At 46.7% G+C, this 23,197-nt stretch overlaps 1 protein-coding gene across 1 annotated transcript in view; it reads left to right on the top strand.

Annotated features, from left to right (window-relative positions):
• Positions 1-11,475: 11,475 nt before the first annotated feature.
• Rassf3 (Ras association domain family member 3) overlaps positions 11,476-23,197 on the top strand; it is a 64,848-nt gene continuing 53,126 nt past the window's right edge. The window contains 1 exon segment of the mRNA XM_036169776.1: positions 11,476-11,717. Within this exon segment, the coding sequence (XP_036025669.1) occupies positions 11,607-11,717 (111 nt within the window). The 5' untranslated portion in view covers positions 11,476-11,606.

Here is a 23,197-nt window from a genome sequence, read left to right as displayed (position 1 = left end):
ACCTCTGAGCTATATACCAAGTCCCTCTTTTGTATTGGAAACAAATATATTATAAAGCTTGAATATATATGGTAGGAGGGGTGAAGATGCATTATTATCATACATATAATTTTTTTCTGGAATACAGAGGACCTTGTCTCAAAAACAAAAAACAAACAAACAAAAAACCATATCCTTTCCCTTCCTGGTACAACAGAAGAGAAAGTTTTTTTTAGTAGAAATTGTGTGTGTGTGTGTGTGTGTGTTGCTAGGGATTGAACCAACAGACCTGCACATGCTAACGGCACACTACAGCTCTGAGCTACAGCCCAGTCGTGGGACAGAGAAATGTACACTCTATTTTTAGACGTTCTCCTGAGCGTGGTGCTCCTCAATTGCTTTCAACTCAAAATATTCCTCATACCAGAGCAGCATATTTCGGAGCGGCATATTTTGGAGCAGCATATTTTGGAGCAAATGCTTCATCCCTTAGATGTGTGTTAGAAATAGCAAAGCTACCCAACTTCTTCAGAAATGGCCTCACTCTTTGCGGCTGCCTCCATCTGTGGTTTGCCCCACACATCTTCAAATTTAATTTAAAAAAAAAGAGGGGCTCTGCTCTGCTCTTGACATCAGTCAATGATTAGCAAAGGTCAAAAACCTGGGGTCGTGTTTCCCAGTGGCCAGCCAGAAGCCATGCTCTGCACTGCAGGTTGCCATGATAAACAAGGGAAGTTGCCCAAGCTGCGGGCAGAGCTTGTTTGTCCCTGTCCAGTGCTCTTACAACATTGCCCCCTGGCCACCAGCCTGACACTGTTCTTTATGTCATGTCCTGACTCTTTCCAAATTCCTGCTCGTAGAGAAAGCCTTACTTCCTCAGTGTGCTTTTAGGAACTTGACTTTCAGCATGTGTCAACAACTCTTCTTCTTCTTCCTTTTTTTTTTTTTTGGTGTTTTGAGACAGGTTTTCTCTGTGTAGCTTTGCGCCTTTCCTGGAACTTGCTTTGGAGACCAGGCTGGCCTCAAACTCACAGAGATCCGCCTGGCTCTGCCTCCCGAGTGCTGGGACTAAAGGCGTGCACCACCACCGCCTGGCGGCGACAACTCTTCTATAGCACTTTCAGTGTTTTCAGCAGGGGGCTGGGAGTGGGCTTGAGGACTGGGGGTGGGGGCGTGCTTGCTTTTAATCCCGGCACTGGGGAGGCAGAAGCAGGTGGATCACTGTGAATTTGGTCTACATGGTGAGTTCTAGGTCAGGCATGAGCTCCTTATCTAGTTCAGACAAGCCTCCAACTCATCATCCTCTGGCCTCAGCCTCTTTACTGCTGGAATTGTGGACAGAGGCTACCGAGTCTTTTTTCTTTTTTCCTCCTTTTCTTCTGTTTCCCCCTGCTCTTTCTTCTTTGTGCTGGCATTTGAATCCAGACCCTTCCGAATGTCGAACATACCCTCTGTCTGGGAGCTACCTACACTCAAACCCCACACGGTTTTATTTCTGATGCTTCCCAGTTTTACATCTCTTGTGGTTGTCTTTTGGCAAGTGACCTCTTTTCTCCCACCTGGCTCTCTCACTTCAGACAAAAAAGGTACCACCTACGCGGAAGGCTTCCCAGACCAACTCTTATCATGTTCTTCTGATCTTTATTTTATATCTTGATAAAGTCTTAAAAGACTTATTGATTGGCTAATTACAGACCACCGGCCATTATGATATAATTTTCCCAGTTCAATTACAAGGTTTGGGAAGGCAGGTAGCAATTTGAAACCTCTTTTATGTCTTGCCCGGTTCCCCTTGTTCTGTGGATGTAGTGAGGTGTCAGCGTCTGAAGTAGTGAAGGATCTGATTCCCCAGTCACACAGGCAATCCACAGCAGCCAACCAGAGCTTCCCCGCAGGCCTGCCTCCCCTGGCCAGGCTCCTCTTCCTGGATGTGTTCTGCTCAATTTAAGCGGATCTGGGCAGCCTTCGCAGAATCTACAGCCACTGTTAGCTCACTCTGGTCAAAATAAATAAGGAAATAAAAACAAGGAACATTATTATCTCTCTGGGATGCTTGTCTACAAGAAAACTGTTCTGGGTGGGAGGATGGGGGAATCGTGGCTGATATGTGAAATTAAGTAAACCATAAAATAAAAATATTAAAAAAAAAAAAAAAGGAAACCGGTCTGAGCAGGGTGGTGGTGGCGGCGGCAGGCGCCTTTAATCCCAGCACTGAGCCAAGTGGATCTCTGTCAGTTCGAGGCCAGCCTGGTCTACAAAGTGAGATCCAGGACAGGCACCAAAACTACACAGAGAAACCCTGTCTTGAAAAAAACAAACAAACAAACAAACAAAAAACAAAAAAAAAAAAGAAAGAAAGAAAACTGTTCTGTTCACCTGAAGCCGCTGCCTGAGATGGAATCTGTGGATGGTGACATCTATCTGAGGACCCCGTGTGTCTCACAGCTGTAGCTGCCTGTAAAAGCCCTGCTATGGGAACAGGCCATAACTTTGACAAATATCCCAGGACAAAAAAAGAATTCAGAATCACCCTACCTGGCCAGAATTAGGGCTGGGGAGCTATCAGCCCTTAGTAAGTGCATGTGGATGAGGAGAAGGACCTGTGTGGCCCCACAGTAGAAGGAGTAATCAAAATAAGGATTGGAAAGCCAGGCCAACATAGCACACAACTGTAACCCTAGCATTCAGAAAGATTAGGCAGGAGAATCACACATTCAGAGCCAGCCTGGACTACACAGGGGAACCCTTATATGAACAAACAACCAATAGACATTGAGAAGTTCAGTGCCATGATTATCTGAATGAAGATTTCTGTTCTCTCACAAACTTAAAAACAAAAAAACTCGGGGTTGGAGACTTAGCTCAGTGGTAGAGGACTTGCCTAGCAAGCGCAAGGCCCTGAGTTCGATCCTCAGCTCCCCTCCGCCCAAAAAAAAAAAAAAAAAAAAAAATCCAACAAAACAACAACAACAAAAACCAACCCATCATTTATTTATCTGTGCATGCATGCCACAGTGCTTGTGTAGAGGTCAGAGGGGAGCGAGCTCAGGTCATTGAGTTTGGCGACAAGCACCTTTCCCTACTGAACCATCTCAGTGGCCCTTTCCCACAGTCTGAATAGCAAATATTTCTCATCCACTCACGCCGATGCAACATCTCTTACAACATCCATGAAATCAATACCTAGTAAATCATTGACGGGCGGCAGAAACCTTCTGGATTTTTCTTTGAGGTTGGCTCACTCTTTCCCTCAAGTGGCTGGACAGACACGGTGGTTCAGAGGTAACCTTAGATGTGAAGACAACTTTGCCCTTTGATCAGGGTCAGTGGGGAGTTTATAAGGTTTCAGTGAATTCCTATAGCTCAAGCTTCTAGAATAGTGTCTGCAGTACACTAAGACCTCAAGTAATGTTCAGTGAAATGTCTTTCCTCATCCAAGGGGCCTTCTTTAGGGATAATATTTCTGAAATTAAATATATATATAACAGCAACTGTTTTACATATCCTCCCTTTCCTGTAGGATATCTTCAACTGAACATGAATAAACTGGTATTGGCTTGGAGACAGTGCCAAGTTGGTCAAGTACTCACTTGGAAACACGATGTGTCACGCTTTGATCCCCACTACCACCTAGATGGAGCAGAGTGGCACACACCTGCCATCCCAGAACTTGGGAGGTGGAGACAGCAGGATCAGAAGTTCAGGGTCACCAAGTGTAATGGTGTACACCTTTAGTCCCAACACTCTGGAGGCAGAGGCAGGTAGATCTCTGTGAGTTCGAGGCCAGCCTGGTCTACAGAGTGAGTTCCAGGGCAGCTAGGGCTGTTACACAGAGAAACTGTATCTCGAAAAACAAAAACAAGTCAACAAAACAATAAAAAACAAAAATGCATTACTAATCAAAGTGTGTGTTTATCACGGTATGTTGTCTCCAATTATTTAGTGAACAACCGTCAGGATTTTTAGTTTCAAATGACTTTTGAGAATCCTCTATATTTGCCCAAATAATCTAAATGTTAGAACTGTTTGCTTTCATCCTCTCTGAGAGAAGCCAGAATCCTGTATTTTATTCTCCATGTGTGCACCCTTCTTATTCCTGTGGCTTTTTTTTTTTTTTCCAACTGTGACCTAGCATAGGTAAATGCAAATGGAAATTACCAATGAATATCTTAGATCCCAGTGGGTTAGTGTGGTATTGGTTTTTTCAGATTTATGAAGCTGTAATTTATGCAAAAGTTGTGTATGTTTGCATGCTTGTGCACGTGTGTGTGTGTGTGTGTGTGTGTGTGTGTGTGTGCGCTATATACAAGTGCAATGCACATGTGTGCCCAGGTGTATGTGTGCATGGAGGCCACTGGTCAATACTAGGTTTATTATTATGATTATTATTTTCAGGCAGCGTTTTACTATGTAGGTCTGACTATCCTGTAATTTACTATGTAGACTAGGATGTTCTCAAACTCATAGAGCTCCGCCTGCCTCTGAGTCCTGACCGCTGGGATTAAAGGTGTGCACCACCATGATCAACAAGTATACTTTATTTTGGGGGACGGATCTCTCACTAACCTTGGAACTTATGGATGTGGTTGGAGTGGCTGGCCAGAGAGCCCCCAGGGGCCTCCTGCCTCAACCTTCCAACCCTGGGATTACAGATGCTGTCTGTCACATGTGACTCTCCATGTGGCTGCTGTGGATTTGAACTCGGATCCTCATGTGTACGTAGCAAACACTTTACCCCCTGAGCCGTCTCCTCAGTCTCAAATGCCCTTAAAATACCACACAATGTTTGTGTGCACGCCCACTTGTCTGTATGTGCACCACATGGGTACAGCACCGGGGGAGGTCAGTGAAAGGTGCCCAGTCCCCTGAAGTTGGAGTTACAGGCAGTTGTGAGCTCCTTGCTGTGAGTGCTGGGAAGGAAACCCAGATCCTCTGCGAGAGCAGCGAGTGCTCCTAACTCCTGAGCTGTGTCCCCTATTCCCTCACATTTACTTCTATTCTGGAATAATTTTGCTCTTTTTCTGTTTATATTTCCTCGGGAAAATGAACTGTTAGGCATAGAAGAGCGGATTTTCCTACCTTCTTCCCACAGTGTCCAAACCAAGATTGTATCCGAATTGCATCCATGTAGATCTTATTGAAGCCGTTCTCAATAGTTTCAGCCATTTTGACTGATTTTCCTCAGAGAACTGTGGGCATCTTCTTGACTTCTAGGACCTAACTTTAGACCTACGGTGATCTGAGTACAAATGGCACCCCCATAGGCTCATAGATTTGAATGTTTGGTCATTAGAGAGTGGTGCCACCTGACAGGGATTAGGAGGCGTGGCCTTCTTGGAGTGGGTGTGGCCTCGTTGGAGGAAGTGTACCACTGGGGTGAACTTCGGAGTTTCAGAAGCTCAAGCTAGGCCCAGTGTCTCTCTCTCTTCCTGATGCTTGTTGATCCAGATGCAGGACTCTCAGCTCCTTCTCCAGCACCATGTCTGCCTGCATGCCGCCATGCTTCCTGCCATGATGATCTTGCTAGGCAAGCGCTCTACCACTGAGCCGAATCCTCAACCCCCTCTCTGAGAATTTTTAAGAGAAATTTTAGCACGCCATTTCTTTTCTATTTATCTTGAGATGAGGTTCTCATTACATTGGCCAATCTAGGCTATAAACTCCTGGGCTTAAGCAATCCTCCTGCCTCAAGGCCCTTGGAGTGGCTGGGACTATGGGTGTGTGCTACCATGCCAAGCTAAGAAAACACATTGTCTCACATAACAAGTCTTAAGTAGGGCAGCTTCAAAGCTGGTTGATTCAAAGACCCATGAAGTCCCTGTCATCGTTTAGCATTGCCAGATTCAGGGTGTCACTCGTGTCCATAATTTGGCTCCAGAATTCCCAGGTGCCACATTTAGTGTGTGAAGTCCAGAGGGAAGCCTTTTGTTTCAAGGTGATGAAATGGTTCCAAGAAGCCAACCAGCAAGATTTCTCTCCCGAGTTAGTGTCTCAATAGGTGGCTGTGTGAGATCGGCCCACACTGAAAGCTGTCTGTGGCAGGGGAAGGTTGTCTTAGTTAGGGCTTCTATTGCTACAGTGAAACACCATGACCAAAAAGCAAGCTGGGGAGGAAAGGCTTATTTGGCTTACGCGTCCATATCAGTGTTCATCACTGAAGGAAGTCAGAACAGGAACCTAAACTGGGCAGGAACCTGGAGGCAGGAGATGATACAGAGACCATGGAGGGAAGCTGCTTCCTGGCTTGCTCCCCATGGCTTGTTCAGCCTGCTTTCTTATAGAACCCTGAACCACTAGCCCAGGGATAGCCCCACCCACCATGGGCTGGACCCTCCCCTATGGATCGCTAATTGAGGAAATGCCTTACAGCTGGATCTCAGGGAGGCATTTCCTCAACCGAGGCTCCTTCCTCTCTGATGACTCCAGCTCCTGTCAAGCTGACACACAAAACCAGCCAGCACAGAGGTAACCACAACAGATTCTTGACATTAAGCCTCACCCCTGAGCAGCCATTGACCCTTTTATTCCAGGGAGGATGCTCGGGGTAAAACGTTTAGTGGTCAAAGAAGTGGGTAAAAGATGCTAAGTCTGCTTCACAATCCAATTTTTAGGGTTAAAAAAAAAAAAAGACTCCTATTTGCCTGACCCCATTCTATGTCAAGGGCTTTATGAGGCTTCTCTCACTTAATTCTTATAATACCCCAAAGAGAATAAAATGGGAATGTTGTTATTCCATTATTCCCATTTTCCTGAGGACAAACCTGTTTCAGAGTAGCTACTTGGAAGTCATACAAGAACAGACGTGAACCTTTAATCCCAGTGCTCAGGAGGCAGAGGCAGACCGACCTCTGTGAATTCGAGGCTTGGTCTACATAGTGAGTTCCAGAGCTTGAGACCCTGTCTCAAGGGAGAAAACGTCATAAAAGAATAAGCAACAGGGACCAGAGAGATGGCTTAGCAATTAAGAGCACTGGCTAGAGAGAACCTGGTTTGGGAACAAAGCCCGGCCACCATATGTTGGCTCACAATTGTCTCTAACTGTGTTCCGGGGGGATCTGACACCCTTTTCTGGCCTCCTTGGGCACAAGGCACACATGTAACTGCATAGGCATACAGTTAAAACACCCAAACACATAAAATAAAAAATAAGATGAGCTGGGCTGTGGCGGCTCACACCTTTAATCCCAGCACTTGGGAGGCAGAGCCAGGCGGATCTCTGTAAGTTCGAGGCCAGCCTGGTCTACAGAGCAAGATCCAGGACAGCCGGGGCTATACAGAGAAACCCTGTCTCAAAGAAAAAAAAAAGGTAAAGCAAAGAGTAAGCCAGAGGGTTGTCATTCCGGCCCAGGTCTGCCTGCTCCACAAGGTCATACCTTTTCCATGTCACACAGGCTCCAGTGCAATGGTCATCTGTCAGTGTGCAGTGTGACCTTTAGGATGAATCTGTGATTCTTTATCTTACGCCTTAGCACACAGTAAGAACGTCACCTGCCATTACAGGTACAAAAATGTGATTATATCATGCGTGCTGTTTCATGACCTGCCTCACAGTATGTTGGCTCATTTCAGGAGTGTGTGTGGGGGGAAGACCCCCTTGTTTTATTTGTTCGGAGTTTCCTATGCTTTAACTCTGTTCTCTGCTCTCAGTAACCAAACGAGTACTTTACCAAGAGGTCAAAGATTATCAACCCTTTGCTCCAAATCTGGTGAAAAACAAAACCATTCTAGAAGAGTGACTTTTCTATGTTTATGTTTTTACATTTTCTTTTTTCAGGGCTGGGGATTGAACCCAGGGCCTTGCACACGGTAGGAAAGCGCTCCACCACTGAGCAATACCTCTGTTACTGATCTGTTTACTCTTTAGACAGGAGTTCCCAACACTCACCCCTCCGTTTCCACAGTCAGGAAACACTGATTTCCTGCTCTTGTTTGAATCTGCCGACCACACTCCTACCACAGGACCTTCCCACATGCTCCCCGTTCTGCCTAAAAAACATGTCCCCCACACATGGACAGGACTAGCTCCCTAGCCTCCTAGGCCTGTTTGTAGAATATGGCCTGTATTCCTTTCCTCACGGCTCTGACAAAGCTACTTTGTATACATTTACTAACCTTTCAGCATGTTCCCCAATTAACATGGAAAGAAAAGGTTAGTAGGCATTTAACGAAACTCAAAACCAATGGGCTCCTATATCAGTGGCAAATGTATGGTGATTGATTCAGTCCACTTACAAATTCAGTTCTGTGTTTGACAATAAGTCCTTTCAAAACTGAGCTTGCCTGAGTCTGTCTTATTTTATTTATTCCCTGAATTTTAAATGCTAAAAATGTCTAACTGCTTAACAAGGCATTTTGAGTTTTCACAAATTCTGATTTTGCGAGTCAAAACTTGCATTCAGCTTTCATTAAAAAAATGTGGCTATGTGAGCTGGGCATGGTGGCACACTCCTTTAATCTCAGCATTCTGGAGGCAGAGGCAGGCGGATCTCTGAGTTCGAGGCCAGCCTGGTCTACAGAGTGAGTTCCAGGACAGCTAGGGCTACACAGAGAAACTCTGTCTCGAACACACACACACACACACACACACACACACACACACACACACACATAATGCTGCTATGTGAAAAATACAGAAATGTGATAATTATGCAGCTTTTGCTTTCTGTTGCTTGAAATCAGTGACTTTATTTATTTGTTTGTTTGTTTGTTTGTTTGTTTTAAATCTTCATGGCTGGGCAACAAAACCATAGGGCCCCATTTATGGAGATGTTCTACTGCTAGATCACACCTTACCCCAGTCATAACTTTTTTTTTTTGAGCTGAGGATCGAACCCAGGGCCTTGCGCTTGCTAGGCAAATCTACCACTGAGCTAAATCCCCAACCCATAACTTTTTTTTTTTTTTTTTTTTTATTAGAAGTGATTCTTACGCGGCCAGTGAAATGGCTCAGCCGGTAAAAGGTGCTTGTGGTACAGTCCCAGGCATTTGAGTTAGGAGGCTAGAGCTGATGTCACAAAGCTGTCTCTGATTTCCACAGGCATGCCATGGCAGGAATGCCTACACACACACTAATCATTTTTAAAAATTAAAAAATAGTAACCTTGTTGGGAGGTGGTGGCGCATACTTTTAATCCTAGCACTCAGGAGGCCGAAGCAGGTGGATCTCTAAATTCAAGGCCAGCCTGGTCTATAGAGTGAGTTACTGGACAGCCAGGGCTACACAGAGAAATCCTGTTTTGAATAAACAAACAAACAAAACAACAACAAACCAATCCCAAGTGATTCTGATGAACATGCTGACATCTATAAAACTCTATCCAGTCATTTCCCCTCAAAAACAACATGTGAGGGGCTGGAGAGATGGCTCAGTGGTTAAGAGCACAGACTGCTTTTCGAAAGGTCCTGAGTTCAAATCCCAGCAACCACACGGTGGCTCATAACCATCTGTAATAAGATCCGGTGCCCTCTTCTGGCCTGCAGGGACACATGCAGGCAGAACACTGTATGTATAAATAAATAAATCTAAAAAAGAAAAAAAAAAAGGATTTATTTGCTGGGTGGTGGTGGCGCACGCCTGTAATCCAAGCACTCGGGAGGCAGAGACAGGTGGATCTCTGTGAGTTTGAGGCCAGCCTGGGTTACAAAGTGAGTTCCAGGACAGAGCCTCCAAAGATACAGAGAAACCCTGTCTCGAAAAACCAAAAAAAGAAAAATCTTTTCTGTTTTTAGATAGGGTTTCTCTATGTACTCTAGGTGACATGGAACTTGCTATGTAGACCAGGCTAGCCTCAAACTCAGAGATTTGCCTGCTTCTGTCTCTGGCCACGTGTTAGGCTCAAAATATCATTTTATTTTCTGGTGTGGTGGATTATAAAGTACTTTGAGCATATTTTTCCTCAAAACAGTCATAGATGGAGTAATTTCTTCTGGGTAAGGGACTCCACCCTTTCTATTTATAATAAAATAAGCTCGCTAAATTATTTAACACACCCATTACTCAAACTGGAGTATTTAATGAAGACACTGTTGTTGCGATATGGTAATATTTGAGTGATGTAAGAGTCAAACAAGACAAATCTTGCATTAAGTAATTGTCCTCTTCGCTTACATTTGGCTGTGTGAAAAATACCCAAGGAGCCAGCCAGTTCTACCCAATGGAACAAGAAAGTTAGGCCCTGCTTTGCAGCTACCCAGTTGTTGGGTGGCTGGGAAGAAGTCTTTAATGGAAAACCTTTACAACAGGCTGTGACTCTGAGGTCCCTCTGGGGTTGAGTTCCCTGGAGTGAGACTCTTGCAAACTAGGCTTGTGAGTAAGCCTGGAGGAAGGCAGATTAGCCGTCTCCTTTCTGCCCGAGGGGTAGAAGGGACCACGCAGGCACCATTTTCCTTCTCTTGGCTTAAAACTTCAAAACCTTTTTTTCCCTTCGAGGTCTCTGCAAGGAGAGTCACCCCCGTCACACCAAGGTGAAAACGACCCTCAGGTGACCGTACGCAAAGAAAATGTCGCATTTTAAAAGTTTAGCTGATTGCAAGGATTTTTTTTTTTTCCAAAGGGGAAGCTGGCGTGTGGGCGAACACAATGGTCTAATCAACCGGCCCCCACAATTTAACTCGTCCCTTGTAGGTGACCGTGTAAGGGCTGCTTGTGGAGGGCGACATTTACAGTGTACATTTAACTAAAAGCATTGGCTTGTTCTGCGAGCATGGTATTTGTCCGTCCAATGAAACCTCAACGACTCTTCAGCCACTCACGTTTGGGATGCGCCTTCGCCACGGGAGGCGGGGGAGCCGTACGCCCGCCTGGGGTCCAACAAGAGACGGTGTTTTATTTCGAATAAGCTCAACCCAGTCGCTCTTTCCCCACCCACCTCTGCTAACTTATAACGGTCGGGGAGGGAAGCGCTGCACGCTGGTAGGTCTACAGTCTCCACCAAGAACAAGGCCCATGGAGAGAGTGCAAAAAGTTCTCCGTTGCATTCCGGCCCTCTCCAAAACTTCAGTTCTAGTCGCGGGGGTGCAGGCGGGTCGTTGAGGAATTTGCAATTTCCGGGAGGTTGCGGGAGGAAGCACGCCTGAGCACCGGCCCCAGCAGGGGTTGGGTGGCACTCGAACCCGACTTCCCCTCGCCGCGCTCCGCCGCTAGGCCGAAGGGGCGTGGCTAGGGGGCGTGGGCGTGGGCGGGGCCCCACCTGCGCGCGCGGAGCGGGGCTGGGCTGGGCAGCAGCAGCAGCAGTAGCAGTCTGTAGGGGCGGGGATCTGGGCGGGGCCTTGGCTGGCCTGGGGCGGGGCCTGTACTGGGACTGGGCTTGGTAGGGTCTTGGCTCACTGGGGGGCGGGGCTTTGGATGGGCGGGGCCTGGTCTGGCCTGGGGTGGGGCCTGGTCTGGGCGGGGGGCGGGGCAGGGCGGGGGCGGGGCCGTGGCTCACCCGAGAGGGGAGGAGCCTGCGGGAGGGCGGGGGAGACCAGACGGGCGGCTTGAGCGGCGGCCGCAGCTGCAGCGGGACGGACGGGCGGCCGGCGGCTCGGGGCCGCGCGCGCCGGGAACCTCGCGGGGCGGGCGGGCGCCGCACCCCGGCCTGGCCGCCTGCGCCCCGGGGAGGCCCCCTGCGCGCGACGGGACCAGCAGCATGAGCAGCGGCTACAGCAGCCTCGAGGAGGACGCGGAGGACTTTTTCTTCACCGCCAGGACCTCCTTCTTCAGGAGAGCGCCTCCGGGCAAGTCCCGTTCGGGTCAGCCGGTGAGTGGCGTGCTCCAGGGCGGGGGGTTGGAGCGGGGGGAGGTCTCGGCTCCACGTGTCTCAACCCCGGCGCTAGCCCGATGCTCGCCTTGCGGGCTGGCGGGCTGGCGGGGTGCAGGGGGTGGCCTCTGCCCTTTCGGATCCTGAAAGGTGCTGGAAGCCTGTGCAGTGGGCGTGGGGCGCCCGCGGCGAGGGAAGGAGGTGGAAGGGCAGGGAGCCAGATGGCCTGCGCCGCTCGGCTCGGGGACGCGGGCTGCGGGTGCAGCTCCGGGAGCCTGGAGGTGTCCCGGCCGCTCGGGATGGCTCCTTCGACGGCCCTCTAGGGGCCACAGCCGGGTCCCCGCGCCGTCCTGGCTGCTGCAGTCCGGTGGATGGCCATGAGTGGCCTGAGGGCACGCAAGTGGCCCCGGGGTGACCGAGCAAGCCCCCAGGGTACGGGCACGCTGCAGGGCGAGCGTTGGCGCTCACTAATGTCTGGGTTGCTGGAGTGGAGTCCTGGTGCAGTTTGCGGGTGCTGCGGACGTCCTAGGTAAACTTAGCTCCGGAGAGCTGAGCTTTACGCCGGTTTCTTCCTTTTTTGGAGGAAGGGTGCCGTGGGAAGCGTGGCTTGGGAAAAGACAGTACGGGAACTTGTGCCAGCTTCGCAGATCGTGACAGTGATTTTTTTTTTTTAAGGGAAGTCTTCCAAACGGGGCACTTTGGCCCGACTTGTAAGGTCGGCTTTTGAACCCATGGCTTTCGGACCCTGGAAGCCGCACTAGGGACCCTGGCTAGCCTGGCCATGCTCTCTCATCAGATTTAGAGACCGTAACGGAACAAACTTGTTGCTCCTAAAACACAACAGGCCCGCACCGGAGGTTTCTATCAGAGCTCTGGAGATGAGAAAGAGAAACCAGACGTTGAAGGGTGGGGGTTTTGGTGGAGGGGAACTTTGCCCACGTTGTCCTTGCCAACCCTTTCAAGTTTTAATAGGGTACTTTTTGAAGTAAAAAATATTTATAAGATTTGGAAGTTCTAATCCTTTCGGACTGTTAAATTTCCAAGCTAAAGGGAGAAGGAGGGTGGTGAAGGGCGGGAGTGGAGTCAGGTGCCCTTGTTCCGACCACCAGCTAATCTTACCCCAGTGAAGGCCTGGAGGTGGGTGAGATCACGATTTTATCCTTGGACTTCAGCTCGCTCTGTTTACTTGGGCTGTCTTTTATTTTCTGCAGAATGTGCTAATGGCATGAATTTGGAAGTCAAAGATCCTTCATGCCTGGCCTACCCCCTGAGGGTCAGAGAGAAGAGGTTTCCCTCCAGCCTTTTCCACCTTGTTTTTCCTGGTCTTTGTGGGTGGGTCTGTATTTCCCTGCGAAACTGCGTTTTTTCCTTCTACTGACGCCATAAAGAGCTTGGACTAGTTTGAAGTGTACTCCAGAGGTGACTAGTCATTTCCAGAAAACTAGAACGTTCTACAGGTGTGAGATTCTCCTCCACAAGGGCCAGCTGGAATGTTGTGGTTGGAGTTTTAAGAATCCTTCCTTGCTCATAAAAAAGTTGATGCAGTAGGCTGGAGATGTACATCAGTCAGTAGAGAGCTTGCTTAGTACTGCATAATCTAGGTGGTGGTGGTTCACAGTGTGTGTGTGTGTGTGTGTGTGTGTGTGTGTGTGTGTGTACAGGAAGATCAGCATTTCAAGGTCATCACACACACACACACACACACACACACTGTGCAGCTTTTCTTTCCAGGATTATATACAGTTAGCCAGTCAAGATTATAGATGCATTCATGTATGCAATAGTCATCTAATTGTGTGTATGTGCATATCTGTATATCTGGTAATATTGCTTTTTGAGCACTGGCATGAGAAGGTAAGGCCTGGGTTGAACAGTTCCCTGTGCGGATTTTGCAGCTCTTGTCTGTTTACTCAATCTATCATGGCTCACACACACACGGTGCTAAATTGTAGCTGTTGTTTGTGAGTTAAAGAATGGGTTCTTGGCGAAAGGATTCCGAAGCCCGAATTCATTTATTTATTTATTCACTTGTTTATTTTTGAGACAGTGTCTCTCTACAGCCCCTTGACTGTTCTGGAACTCTATGGAGGCCAGGCTGACTTGGAACTCAGAGGTCCGCCTGCCTCTGCTTCCTGAGCACTGGGATTAAAGGCGTGTGCCACCAGGCTGTCTGCACCCTGAATTTCAGTAGGCATTTTTGTTGTATTTGAAGGAGTGGTTGTATCTTGAGTTCTTCTGGATTACATATGAATGAGGAAGTATAAAACAGAGAAAGCAAAGACTGTATGGTGCATATTTCTTCACCTCGGAATGCTTTCGATTATGGAGGTCAGGCAAACACTTCTTACATACCCAGTGCCTTTACCTCTCCCCTGAAAGGTGGGGTGAGCTGTTGCCATAATGATCTATTCTTGATAGCAGTGATTTCTCCCCCTCCCTTATGTCATACCACCTGCTGGAAGCGCTAGGATGTCTGCTTTCTGGAACTCTTGCAAATATTCAAAGAAGGCAAGGAGTCTCTGGTGAATGCAGGATGAGGAGAAGGGAGTGTGTTTTGGAGGGTTGGGGATAGACATTTTCTTTTTTTCTCTTGCCAGGCGAGGAAACATTATCCAACCTCTTTCCATCCCCGATGATAACGAAAAGATACATAAAGAAAAATTACCTTTTGGGGGGTGTTATTGCTGTCCCCCCGGCCTGAACCAGCACCTCACTCAATAGTTGCTCAGCAAATAGTAGCTGAATAAATGAATGATTTCCTAGCTGCTTTCAGACATAACCCGCCTTCTGGTTCCCCAAGAGCCCTCTGAAGCAGTGATCGTAGGAGAGGAGATTGTTGAGTGGTTGTCCAAGGCCCTCACTCAGATGTCAGGAGGGTTGGAGCTTGGATCGTCTAATGCAGAGTCCATTTTCATCTTCTTAGCAAAAAGATTACTTAAAATTCCGTTTTCCCTTGTAAATATGGATGTGCATATATCAAGAATTGCTCAAAAAAGGTTGACTCTTCTTGCGCATAATGGCATTACAGTGCTCACAGTTTGGGTTTGTGGATTCACTGGGTTCCAGGGGACCCACCTGGTCGTAGTATTAAGCCGAACCAAAAATGTCCACAGTTCTGTAGTTACTAAAATCAAATTGCCTCGAAATACAGGACACATTCACAGCCTGAAACTATTAATATAATCGGCTAAACTTAGATGTCTTTTTTTTTTTTTTTTTTTTTGGACAGTCCCACAAAGCCCAGGCTGGCCTTAAACTCTAGGTAGCTAAAGGATGACCTTGAACTTATTGACTGTCTGCCTTCACCTGAGTGCTAGGAGTCATGCCCAGTTTCCGGTGGTGGTGGAGATCAAGCTCCAGGGTTTGGGGCACCTTAGACAAGCACTCCCCTTTCTTTCAAAGCTTAGGGCAGTTAGTAGAGTAAGGGACACTGTTTCTGCTTTGGAAGGGAAGAGCCACGACTTTCCCTGAAATGTGAAAGGACGTTGTGTACCACCCACATTTTAACTTTAAAAAAGAGTTACACTGAAGAATTCGTAAAGTAAGCCTGCAGTAGGCCACGTCTGGGTTGACTCCATATTCTTCCAGTAGTCAATTTGTGACTGTCTTGCTGTGCTTTTTGAGATGGCTCAGTAGTAATGTGTTGCACTCTCTTATATTTTATTATTATAATTTTTAAAAATATTTTAATTTTATGTGTATGGGTGTTTTTACCTGCATGGATGTCTGCGCCACATATCAAAATGCCCATGGAGGTCAGAAGAAGGCATTGGTTTCCCTGGGACTGGAGTCACAGATGGTTATGAGCTACCATTTGGGAGCTGGGAATAGAACCTTGGACCTCTGGAAGAGCAACCAGTGCTCTGAGCTGTCTCTCTACCCCTGAACTCCCTTTATTAGTGTGTCCTCTGGAAGTTTTGGAGGTAGGTCACTTGGGCAAAAAGAATAGTAGTTTAGCCAGGTTGGTGGCGCACACCTTTAATCCCTGCACTCGGGAGGCAGAGGCAGGCGGATCTCTGTGAGTTTGAGGCCAGCCTGGTCTACATAGCGATATCCAGGACAGGCACCAAAACTAAACAAACAAACAGACAGAATAGTGGTTTACGGTATCAGCAGTATTTTAGCTATACTAATTTTAACCCTTTATAACTGAATACAAGTATTTCTACCAGCACTCCTTTTTAAAAAAGAAAAAATTAATTTTATTTTGTGTGTTTGGGTATTTTGTCTGCAAGTGTCTGTCTATCCTATACACGAGCCTGGTGCCTGCAGAGGCCAGAAGAAGGTGTCAGCTCCCTTGGAACTGGAGTTATAGTCGAGGACCACTAGGTGGCTGCTGGGAATTGAACCCAGGTCCTCTGGAAGGACAACTGGTGTTCTTAACTGCTGAGCCAGCCCCCGCCAGCCGTTTTGCCTTTGCACATCTTGCCTGTGTGACTGTTTTTAGAGTCTTAATCCATTGGACTTTTGTTACTGTGTCAGCAGAACTCACAAAGGCATGTTCCTCTCACTGAGTTTCAAAAGGAAATCAGCCCCCAGCCTCTGACCTCGCCTGAGCCGTATACTCCGCTATGTCTCTTCTTTTGGCAAACGTGCAAGATTTGGAATTATTTGGACGCAGTGACAAGAAAACATTTATGAAAAGAAAGACTAAAAATATCCAATAATGTGGTTATTCTTTTTAGACTTCCTTTGGTAGCCAGTGCCTGTCATACTGAGACTGTTATTTTTCTAGTGGGAAGAAAATGTAGGCTGACCCCCCCCCCCATCCTTCCTAGTGGGGTCTGATCCCCAGCTCTTAGCTGTGAACATAATCTGCTTACTTGCTCCTTCCTCTCTGGCTTAAGTAACTGCCACACTTGGAGGCTGGAAGGACATTAGCCAGCCTTGGATTTGCTGGGGAATGTTATTTTAAGTGTGTTACTTTTGTTTATGTTGCATTTATTTAACTCTGTGAAGCTGTGTTCCTGTGCCTGTCTAAAACATTTGATGATCTAAAGTAAAGCACTGGCCAATACCAAGGCGGGAGAAAGGAAAGGCGGGGCCGACAGGCAGAGAATATATAGAGGGAGAAATCTGGAAAGGGGGAAATCAAGGGCCCAGAGAAGGAGGAGACTCCAAGGGCCCAGCCATCCAGCTACACAGCAAGCCACGGAGCAAGAGTAAGATTTACAGAAGTAAGAGAAAGGGAAAAGCCCAGAGGCAAAAGGAAGACAGACTAAGTTAAGAAAAGCTGGCAAGAAACAAGTGAGCTGAGGCCGGGCATTCATAAGTAAGAATAAGCCTCGGTGTGTGATTTATTTGGGAGCTGGGTGGCGGGCTCCTCTAAAGAGTAAAAAACTAACAACAGCATTGGGCCTCTTTTCGGGAACCGTAGTGGAGAAGTAGAGTAGTGTGAACGGCTAGGTGCATCCTGTATGATGCTCATGTCGTGGCAAGCACAGCCTATCTCTCTGCAAAGAGCTCCATACGCCCTGGCTCCTTAGGAAAACTGTGTAGTCGTGTGATTGACTTCGGAGATAGAGAAACATCTGAGGGCAGTGAAAGGTTTCCGAACCCAAAACAAATTCAAAATCAGAAACAGTGAATCTGTGTTCCTGACACCGCTCGATGCCTTGGGTCTGCGCATCCAAACGGCGCCAACGGCTGCTGGCGGAAACACCTCACACAGGCTTGAGATTGCTGGGTTTAGAGCTGCAGCCTTCTGACCGAATGTATACTTTTTGCCATTTTGTACTGGTGTTAGGTGTGCAAACCGGCATTTGGAGCATTCCTAGCATCCATGATTATAAAACCAAATATTGACCAACTCTGAAAGATGTTGAAGAGCCTGTGTCTGTCAGTATCACATAGCCAGTCAGGATGTAATTCGCTATATGCAAATAGACAAGCACAACTGTCTTTTAGTGTGCAAATTTGGTTTTTGTCCTGAGTGGTAAAATTACACACACACACACACACACACATACACCCAAAGAATTGTAAAATAAATACCCTTAAATAATTTTTACCATACTTATTTTGTGTGCACATTTGTGTCATGGTGCTCCTGTGTGGGTCAGAGGACAACTTGGTGGCGTTCGGTTTCCTCTTTCCACCATGTGGGCCCCGGAGGTCAAATTGACATCATTGCCTTGGAGGCAAACGCCTTCACCTGCTGAGACCTTTGACCCGCTTTTTCGAGACTGGATTTCTTCATAGCTCAGGCTGGCCTCGAACTCATAATACAGCCAGTGTACCTGATGCCGACCCTTAACTTCTGATATGGGTGCTATCCATTCAATCAGGGTTTCGTATGCGCCAGGCAAGCACTCCGCCACCTGAGCGACGTCTCCCGCCCCTGGAATAAATTTCTTCACGATTTGTCATCAGTAATGTTTGATTTTGTGTGCCTATTTTATACGCCTAGAATCCCAAGCCAAGTTATAAGTGGCTCTGAAGAAAAGGGAACTTGGCTGGGGAAGGTTTCATCAGCTCTGATGATGATGTATGCCCGAGGAATCAGCAGGAAGTTGGTGTTCTCAGGGCTAAGCAGGCATTGCCCTTTTAGACCATCTGAAGTTTTAGCCCCTGGTTTTGGAGGCAGAAGCTCACTGTGCTGTCCTGGCGGCCTTTGAACTCCTGGACTCCTGCAGTCCTCTTGCCGAGGCTGGGGAGCTGGGATCAGAGGCACACCCCACACAGCTCCTTGCTTATAACTTCCGGTTTGAAGAAAGCTAATCTCTGCTTTGTGTGTTCATTTGGTGAATAATTTACCCAGTCATCTTTAAGGATAGGAAAAAAAAACCTATATGCAGAGTGCATCAGATTTCTGTCTGGTTAATCAACCAAAATCTAAGCCAAAGTAAACAACTTCCTCTCCTTTTCCTAGCCCTCCCCCTCTCCCCTCCCTTCCTGTTTTTTTTTTTTTTTTTTTTTTTGATGGCGTACAACATTGTGTACATGTTGATCACCTACTGGCTCTGCGGCAGAGGACTGCCTGCACTCTGGTCCTCCAGCCTCTGCCAGTGCTGTTAAGTACAAATGCACACCAACACACCCTAATGGGGGCTCTGACTAGGGATCTCTGAGAACTTGACAAACACTCTTATCAACTGAGCTGTATTTCTAGCCTGGTATTTCTTATTTTTCTGAGTCCAGTTAACTCTGGCTTGGCTATCAGTAGCTGGTGAAATGTTTTTGTTTTTGTTTTAACCTCCCCACCCCAACCCAGAGTTTTTCTGTGTAACATCCCTGGCTGTCCAGGAACTTGCTCTATAGGCCAGGCTGGCCTTGAACTCACAGAGATCCGCTTGCCTCTGCCTGCTGGGTGCTGGAACTAAAGGCATGTGCTATGACTGCCCTGCTGGTTTTTATTTCTTGGTGACAATTCCTTGCCACCCTCCCTAGTAGGCTCCCCAGTTTTGACTCTTGAAAACAGGGCTTGGAGCTTGGGTCAACATTCTACCTGTCTGCCTCTCAAAAGCTGGTGTGCACCGACATGCACAGTTCAAACCTTTTTTTAATGGAGAAAGTCATCTGTGCTCTTGACTAGAATACAGGGTGTTGGAGCCTGTAGTACATGACTGAAATTTGAAAAATGCACGTGAAAAAAATGTCAGAACTGGCTCTTAGGAACAAGTGACCTTTCCAGGCCTGCTTGGGCTTTGTAATTACTGAGCCCATAAAGTGTGGCTGACCTGAATTGAGATGGACGGTAAGTACAAAAATACCCACCAGATTTTAAACTTGACTATGATAGAAAGAGAGAATGACAGTAGTTTAAAAATATGGTGAAATGTTAAAAATATGAATACGAACTATGTTACATGCTCTCTTGGGGGGCAGTTACTCATCTGCAAAAATCATCCGAGTTGGACTACTCCTGAATGAAATCATACAGTACTGCACTTGATTTACATGTCCTGTGTGTGGAATGTGAACTATTTTACACATTGAAATGACAATGTTTTAGGTATAATTTTACCTTTTTACTTTTTTTTTTTTTTTTTTTTGAGATAGGGTCTCTCTGTGTAATTTTACCTATTATTAAAAAAAGATTTTATTTAAAAACACCTTTTATTTATTTTCAAAAGTTGTTTGTTTGTTTATGGAGAGAGTCCTCTCACTATGTAGACCAGGCTGGCTTCGAAATCACTGTGATCTATCTGCCTGCATCTTGCTCCAGGGTTCTGAGATTTAAAGATGTGTGCCACTAAGCCTGACCTACATTTATTTGTGTGAGTGTGTTTGTGTCTGTGAACACAGATGCCACTGTGCCAGTATGGAGGTCAAAGGCCAGCTTGCCAGAATCCATTCTTTCTATAGTGTGAGTCTGGGGGAGCAAACTCAGGTGCTCATGCTTGGCTGCAAGCCCCTTTTTGAGCTAATCCATTTTCATCTATTTTTAAACACTTTAAGGGTATGCATATGGTTTAGATATTGATTGGATAGGGTTGCATACTAAAGCAGAGTTTATAAGTCTTCCCCATCATCTGGGTGGCTGTGGCTTGGGGGTGGGGGGTGGGGGGGGGGGGGTGGGGTTACCAGCCAGGCATGCTGGGAAGAGTTTTGTCTATGAAGGGGGCTTTCTCGCTGTTGTGGGGAATAGTTTCCTTTTATTCTGCCTTGGGTCATGCATACCAGTTTTGAGGTTATGAAACTTGTGTGTGGGGACACCTCCTCCATACACACACACACACACACACACACACACACACACACACACACACACACTGAGCTAATAAGATAAAACTGGCCTAATGACATTCCACGTGCAACTCTGTGTTCAGTTTCAGAGACAATGGGACTCATTATTTCAGAGTATTAGAACAGAGAGCTTAATATGTATTTTATGGACTGTAATTGCTAACTGCTGCTACATGATCCAGTCAGCTAAGAATAATTTACTAATTACGTTCAGCACTGATCACATTCTTTCTCCAGTTACTAAACAAAGTGAGATCATCAAGGGAGGGACGAGGGTAAATTTGGAAACTGGAGACCAGAAGAATGGATATCTTAGAAGATCTTAGTTTTTACAGACTTGGAATGTAATCAACAAGGTTTTCACTTGAAATAATGGAGGGTAGGGGATGGGAAGGCCGGAGAGAGAGACATGGAGAGATCGGGAAGGGTAGTTTTGTAAGTTCATTTTCCAAGTGTTGATGGCATGCAAAGCTGAGTCTCAGGGATTCGGGTAGACCAAGCCAGTTGAGTTTTTGGGCTCTGTTACTAGTCACTGAGACCATATTGAGTTTGACAGCTCATCTAAGTGTGATCATCTGGTCCTGAATTGGTCTTTTTGTGACATAGTCAAGTTGGCTTAATGTCTTCAAGGTTCATCCACGTTGTAGCATGTGTCAAGATTTCCTTTCCCTTTCAGGGTGAATAATAATGTCTGCATAGACATGCCATTTTTCACTTAAAACTGTTCACATGGGTTACTATGTCCTTTGAGTGGACATGCTATACCCACATCAGTGAGAGGCCCTGCTTGCAATTCATTGGCGTGCCCACCCAGAAATACTATCCTTGGGTAGTTCAACTTTTGACTTCTTTTTAGAGGCTTAAACTGATGTTTAAGTCTTGTTATTTAAATAGGAAATTCTGGAACATTTCTGATGATTTTAGCTTTCATTTGATGTCTGTATGTTTATTCAATAGATGCTATTCTCCGTTACTGGAAAGTATGTCTATGACCAAATAGCTCTCTGATAATAATTTGTACAAAAGAAGGACAAATATAATTTCTTATTACCTCTGTGCAGCGATTGGACGCAGGCAGGCTGTCAGGCCTCTGTAAGGCAGATTCTGTGCCGGGGAGTGGTTTTCCCCAACCCCAACATTTAGTGATGCTCATTTCCATATGCCAGTCATGAACATGTTGGGTGTGAAAGCTTCCCATTGTGGACTCATCTTTTTAGATGTCCAGACATGAAATGGGACTGAGCGAGTGATCAGGTGGGCCACTCCTGTGGCTGCAGTGGACCTTCCCCAGTCAGATCTAGTCATCAAAGCAGGAAGAGCCAGCTGTGGTGGCCTGGAACTCCAGCACGGGAGGGATGAGAAGGGGGGCGGTATTTCAAGGATGGCCTGTGCTGCCCGCGGGGAGCCAGCCTGTCGCCAACAACCGTGGCAACAAGAAGTTCATAGCGTTTTATTCTTACTTGGTTTCCATTTCTTTAATTAACAGGGACTTTACTGTCTCTCTGTTTCGGATCTTCTTTCTGTCTGAGCTTGGCTTCACCCACGACCTCTGACCTTTCGCCTGGGAGGCTGGTGAAATCTTGCCCACAGTGTTGAGCGTGTTGATCTGGTGTGGTAGTTCCTCTTTCTGTGGTCGGCTGAACTTCAGGTTATAAGTTTAGCTTTGTTTTTTTGTTTTGTTTTGTTTTGTTTTTGTTGTTTTAAACTTACCCTGTAGCAGAAGGACATTCCATTTGTGGGTGCTTTGAACTGTGTGACAGGCTGACACCACTGAGCTTCCGGAATGCCTGGCCAGGCTTGGCCAAGAGGGCGGAGCCAAGAAGAAAAAGGGTGGGGAACCAGTCAAGGTGTGCCCCTCCCTCACCATATGAAAAGGGGAAGGTAGTTCCTGTCTGTCTCAAAATTTCAACAGATACAGGGTCAGTTTGCCACCCACCCTTAGGACCCAGGGGAGTCAGGGTCATCTCACGAAATAGTCCAGGGTGTTAGAAAAAGGATGATCAAATGACTACCGCCCACTGAATTACAGTGTTTGCTTCTTGGTTTCTGGTCTTACTGAAGAGTCACAGTTGAAGGGGTCCAGCTCCGCCATCCACTAACGTTGGCGCCTCTGCGGAAAACCATTGTACCTCCCTTCCACTCCGATGTGACTTTTTCTTCTTTTTTAATTAACCAAATGAACATCTTAAAAAAGAGTTACTGCCAAGTGGTGGTGGTGTACGCCTGCCTTTAATCCCAGCACTCAGGAGGCAGAGGCAGGTGGGCCTCTGAGTTCAAGGCCAGCCTGGTCTACACAAAGGAACCTCATCTTGAAAAACCAAATAAATAGTCACTCTTTGGTTTTGTGGTAGATGGCAAATCAGTTTTTAGTCTTGGGGTTAGTGTTTGTGAGCCTGGTTGCAGGAGTTCTACGCGCACAGGATTCAGTTTCCACACAGCAAAACTCAACAAGCGAAACATTGTGGAGTTGCATAGGAAGAGATTGCTATTGTGATTGGCAGCGAGTGGAGCATCCTGGGAAAATTCAACTCGATTTGATTTGATTGTGGGATTTCTATGGCGCTCAGATGAGAAGTAAATCACCAGAGGTTTTACTGCTTCAAGATGTCAGCAGATGCAGGTTTCATGGCATGCGAGGAGTGAATTCAGGGAAATGGACCACAGTGAGTAATTTCCCAGCCGTGGGAAAATGTAAATATTATGTACATAGTTAAAGAAACAATAACATTACCTTTCTCCCTTCAGGTCTCTCCCTGTTGGTTTGAACTGGCTTGCTGATTGCCTTTTTTCGG

Source organism: Onychomys torridus, chromosome 20 (assembly GCF_903995425.1).
Source record: "Onychomys torridus chromosome 20, mOncTor1.1, whole genome shotgun sequence".
Taxonomy (NCBI): Eukaryota; Metazoa; Chordata; class Mammalia; order Rodentia; family Cricetidae; genus Onychomys; species Onychomys torridus.
The sequence above is the reverse complement of the archived record's forward strand: the minus strand, read 5'-3'. Positions and strand labels throughout refer to the sequence as shown.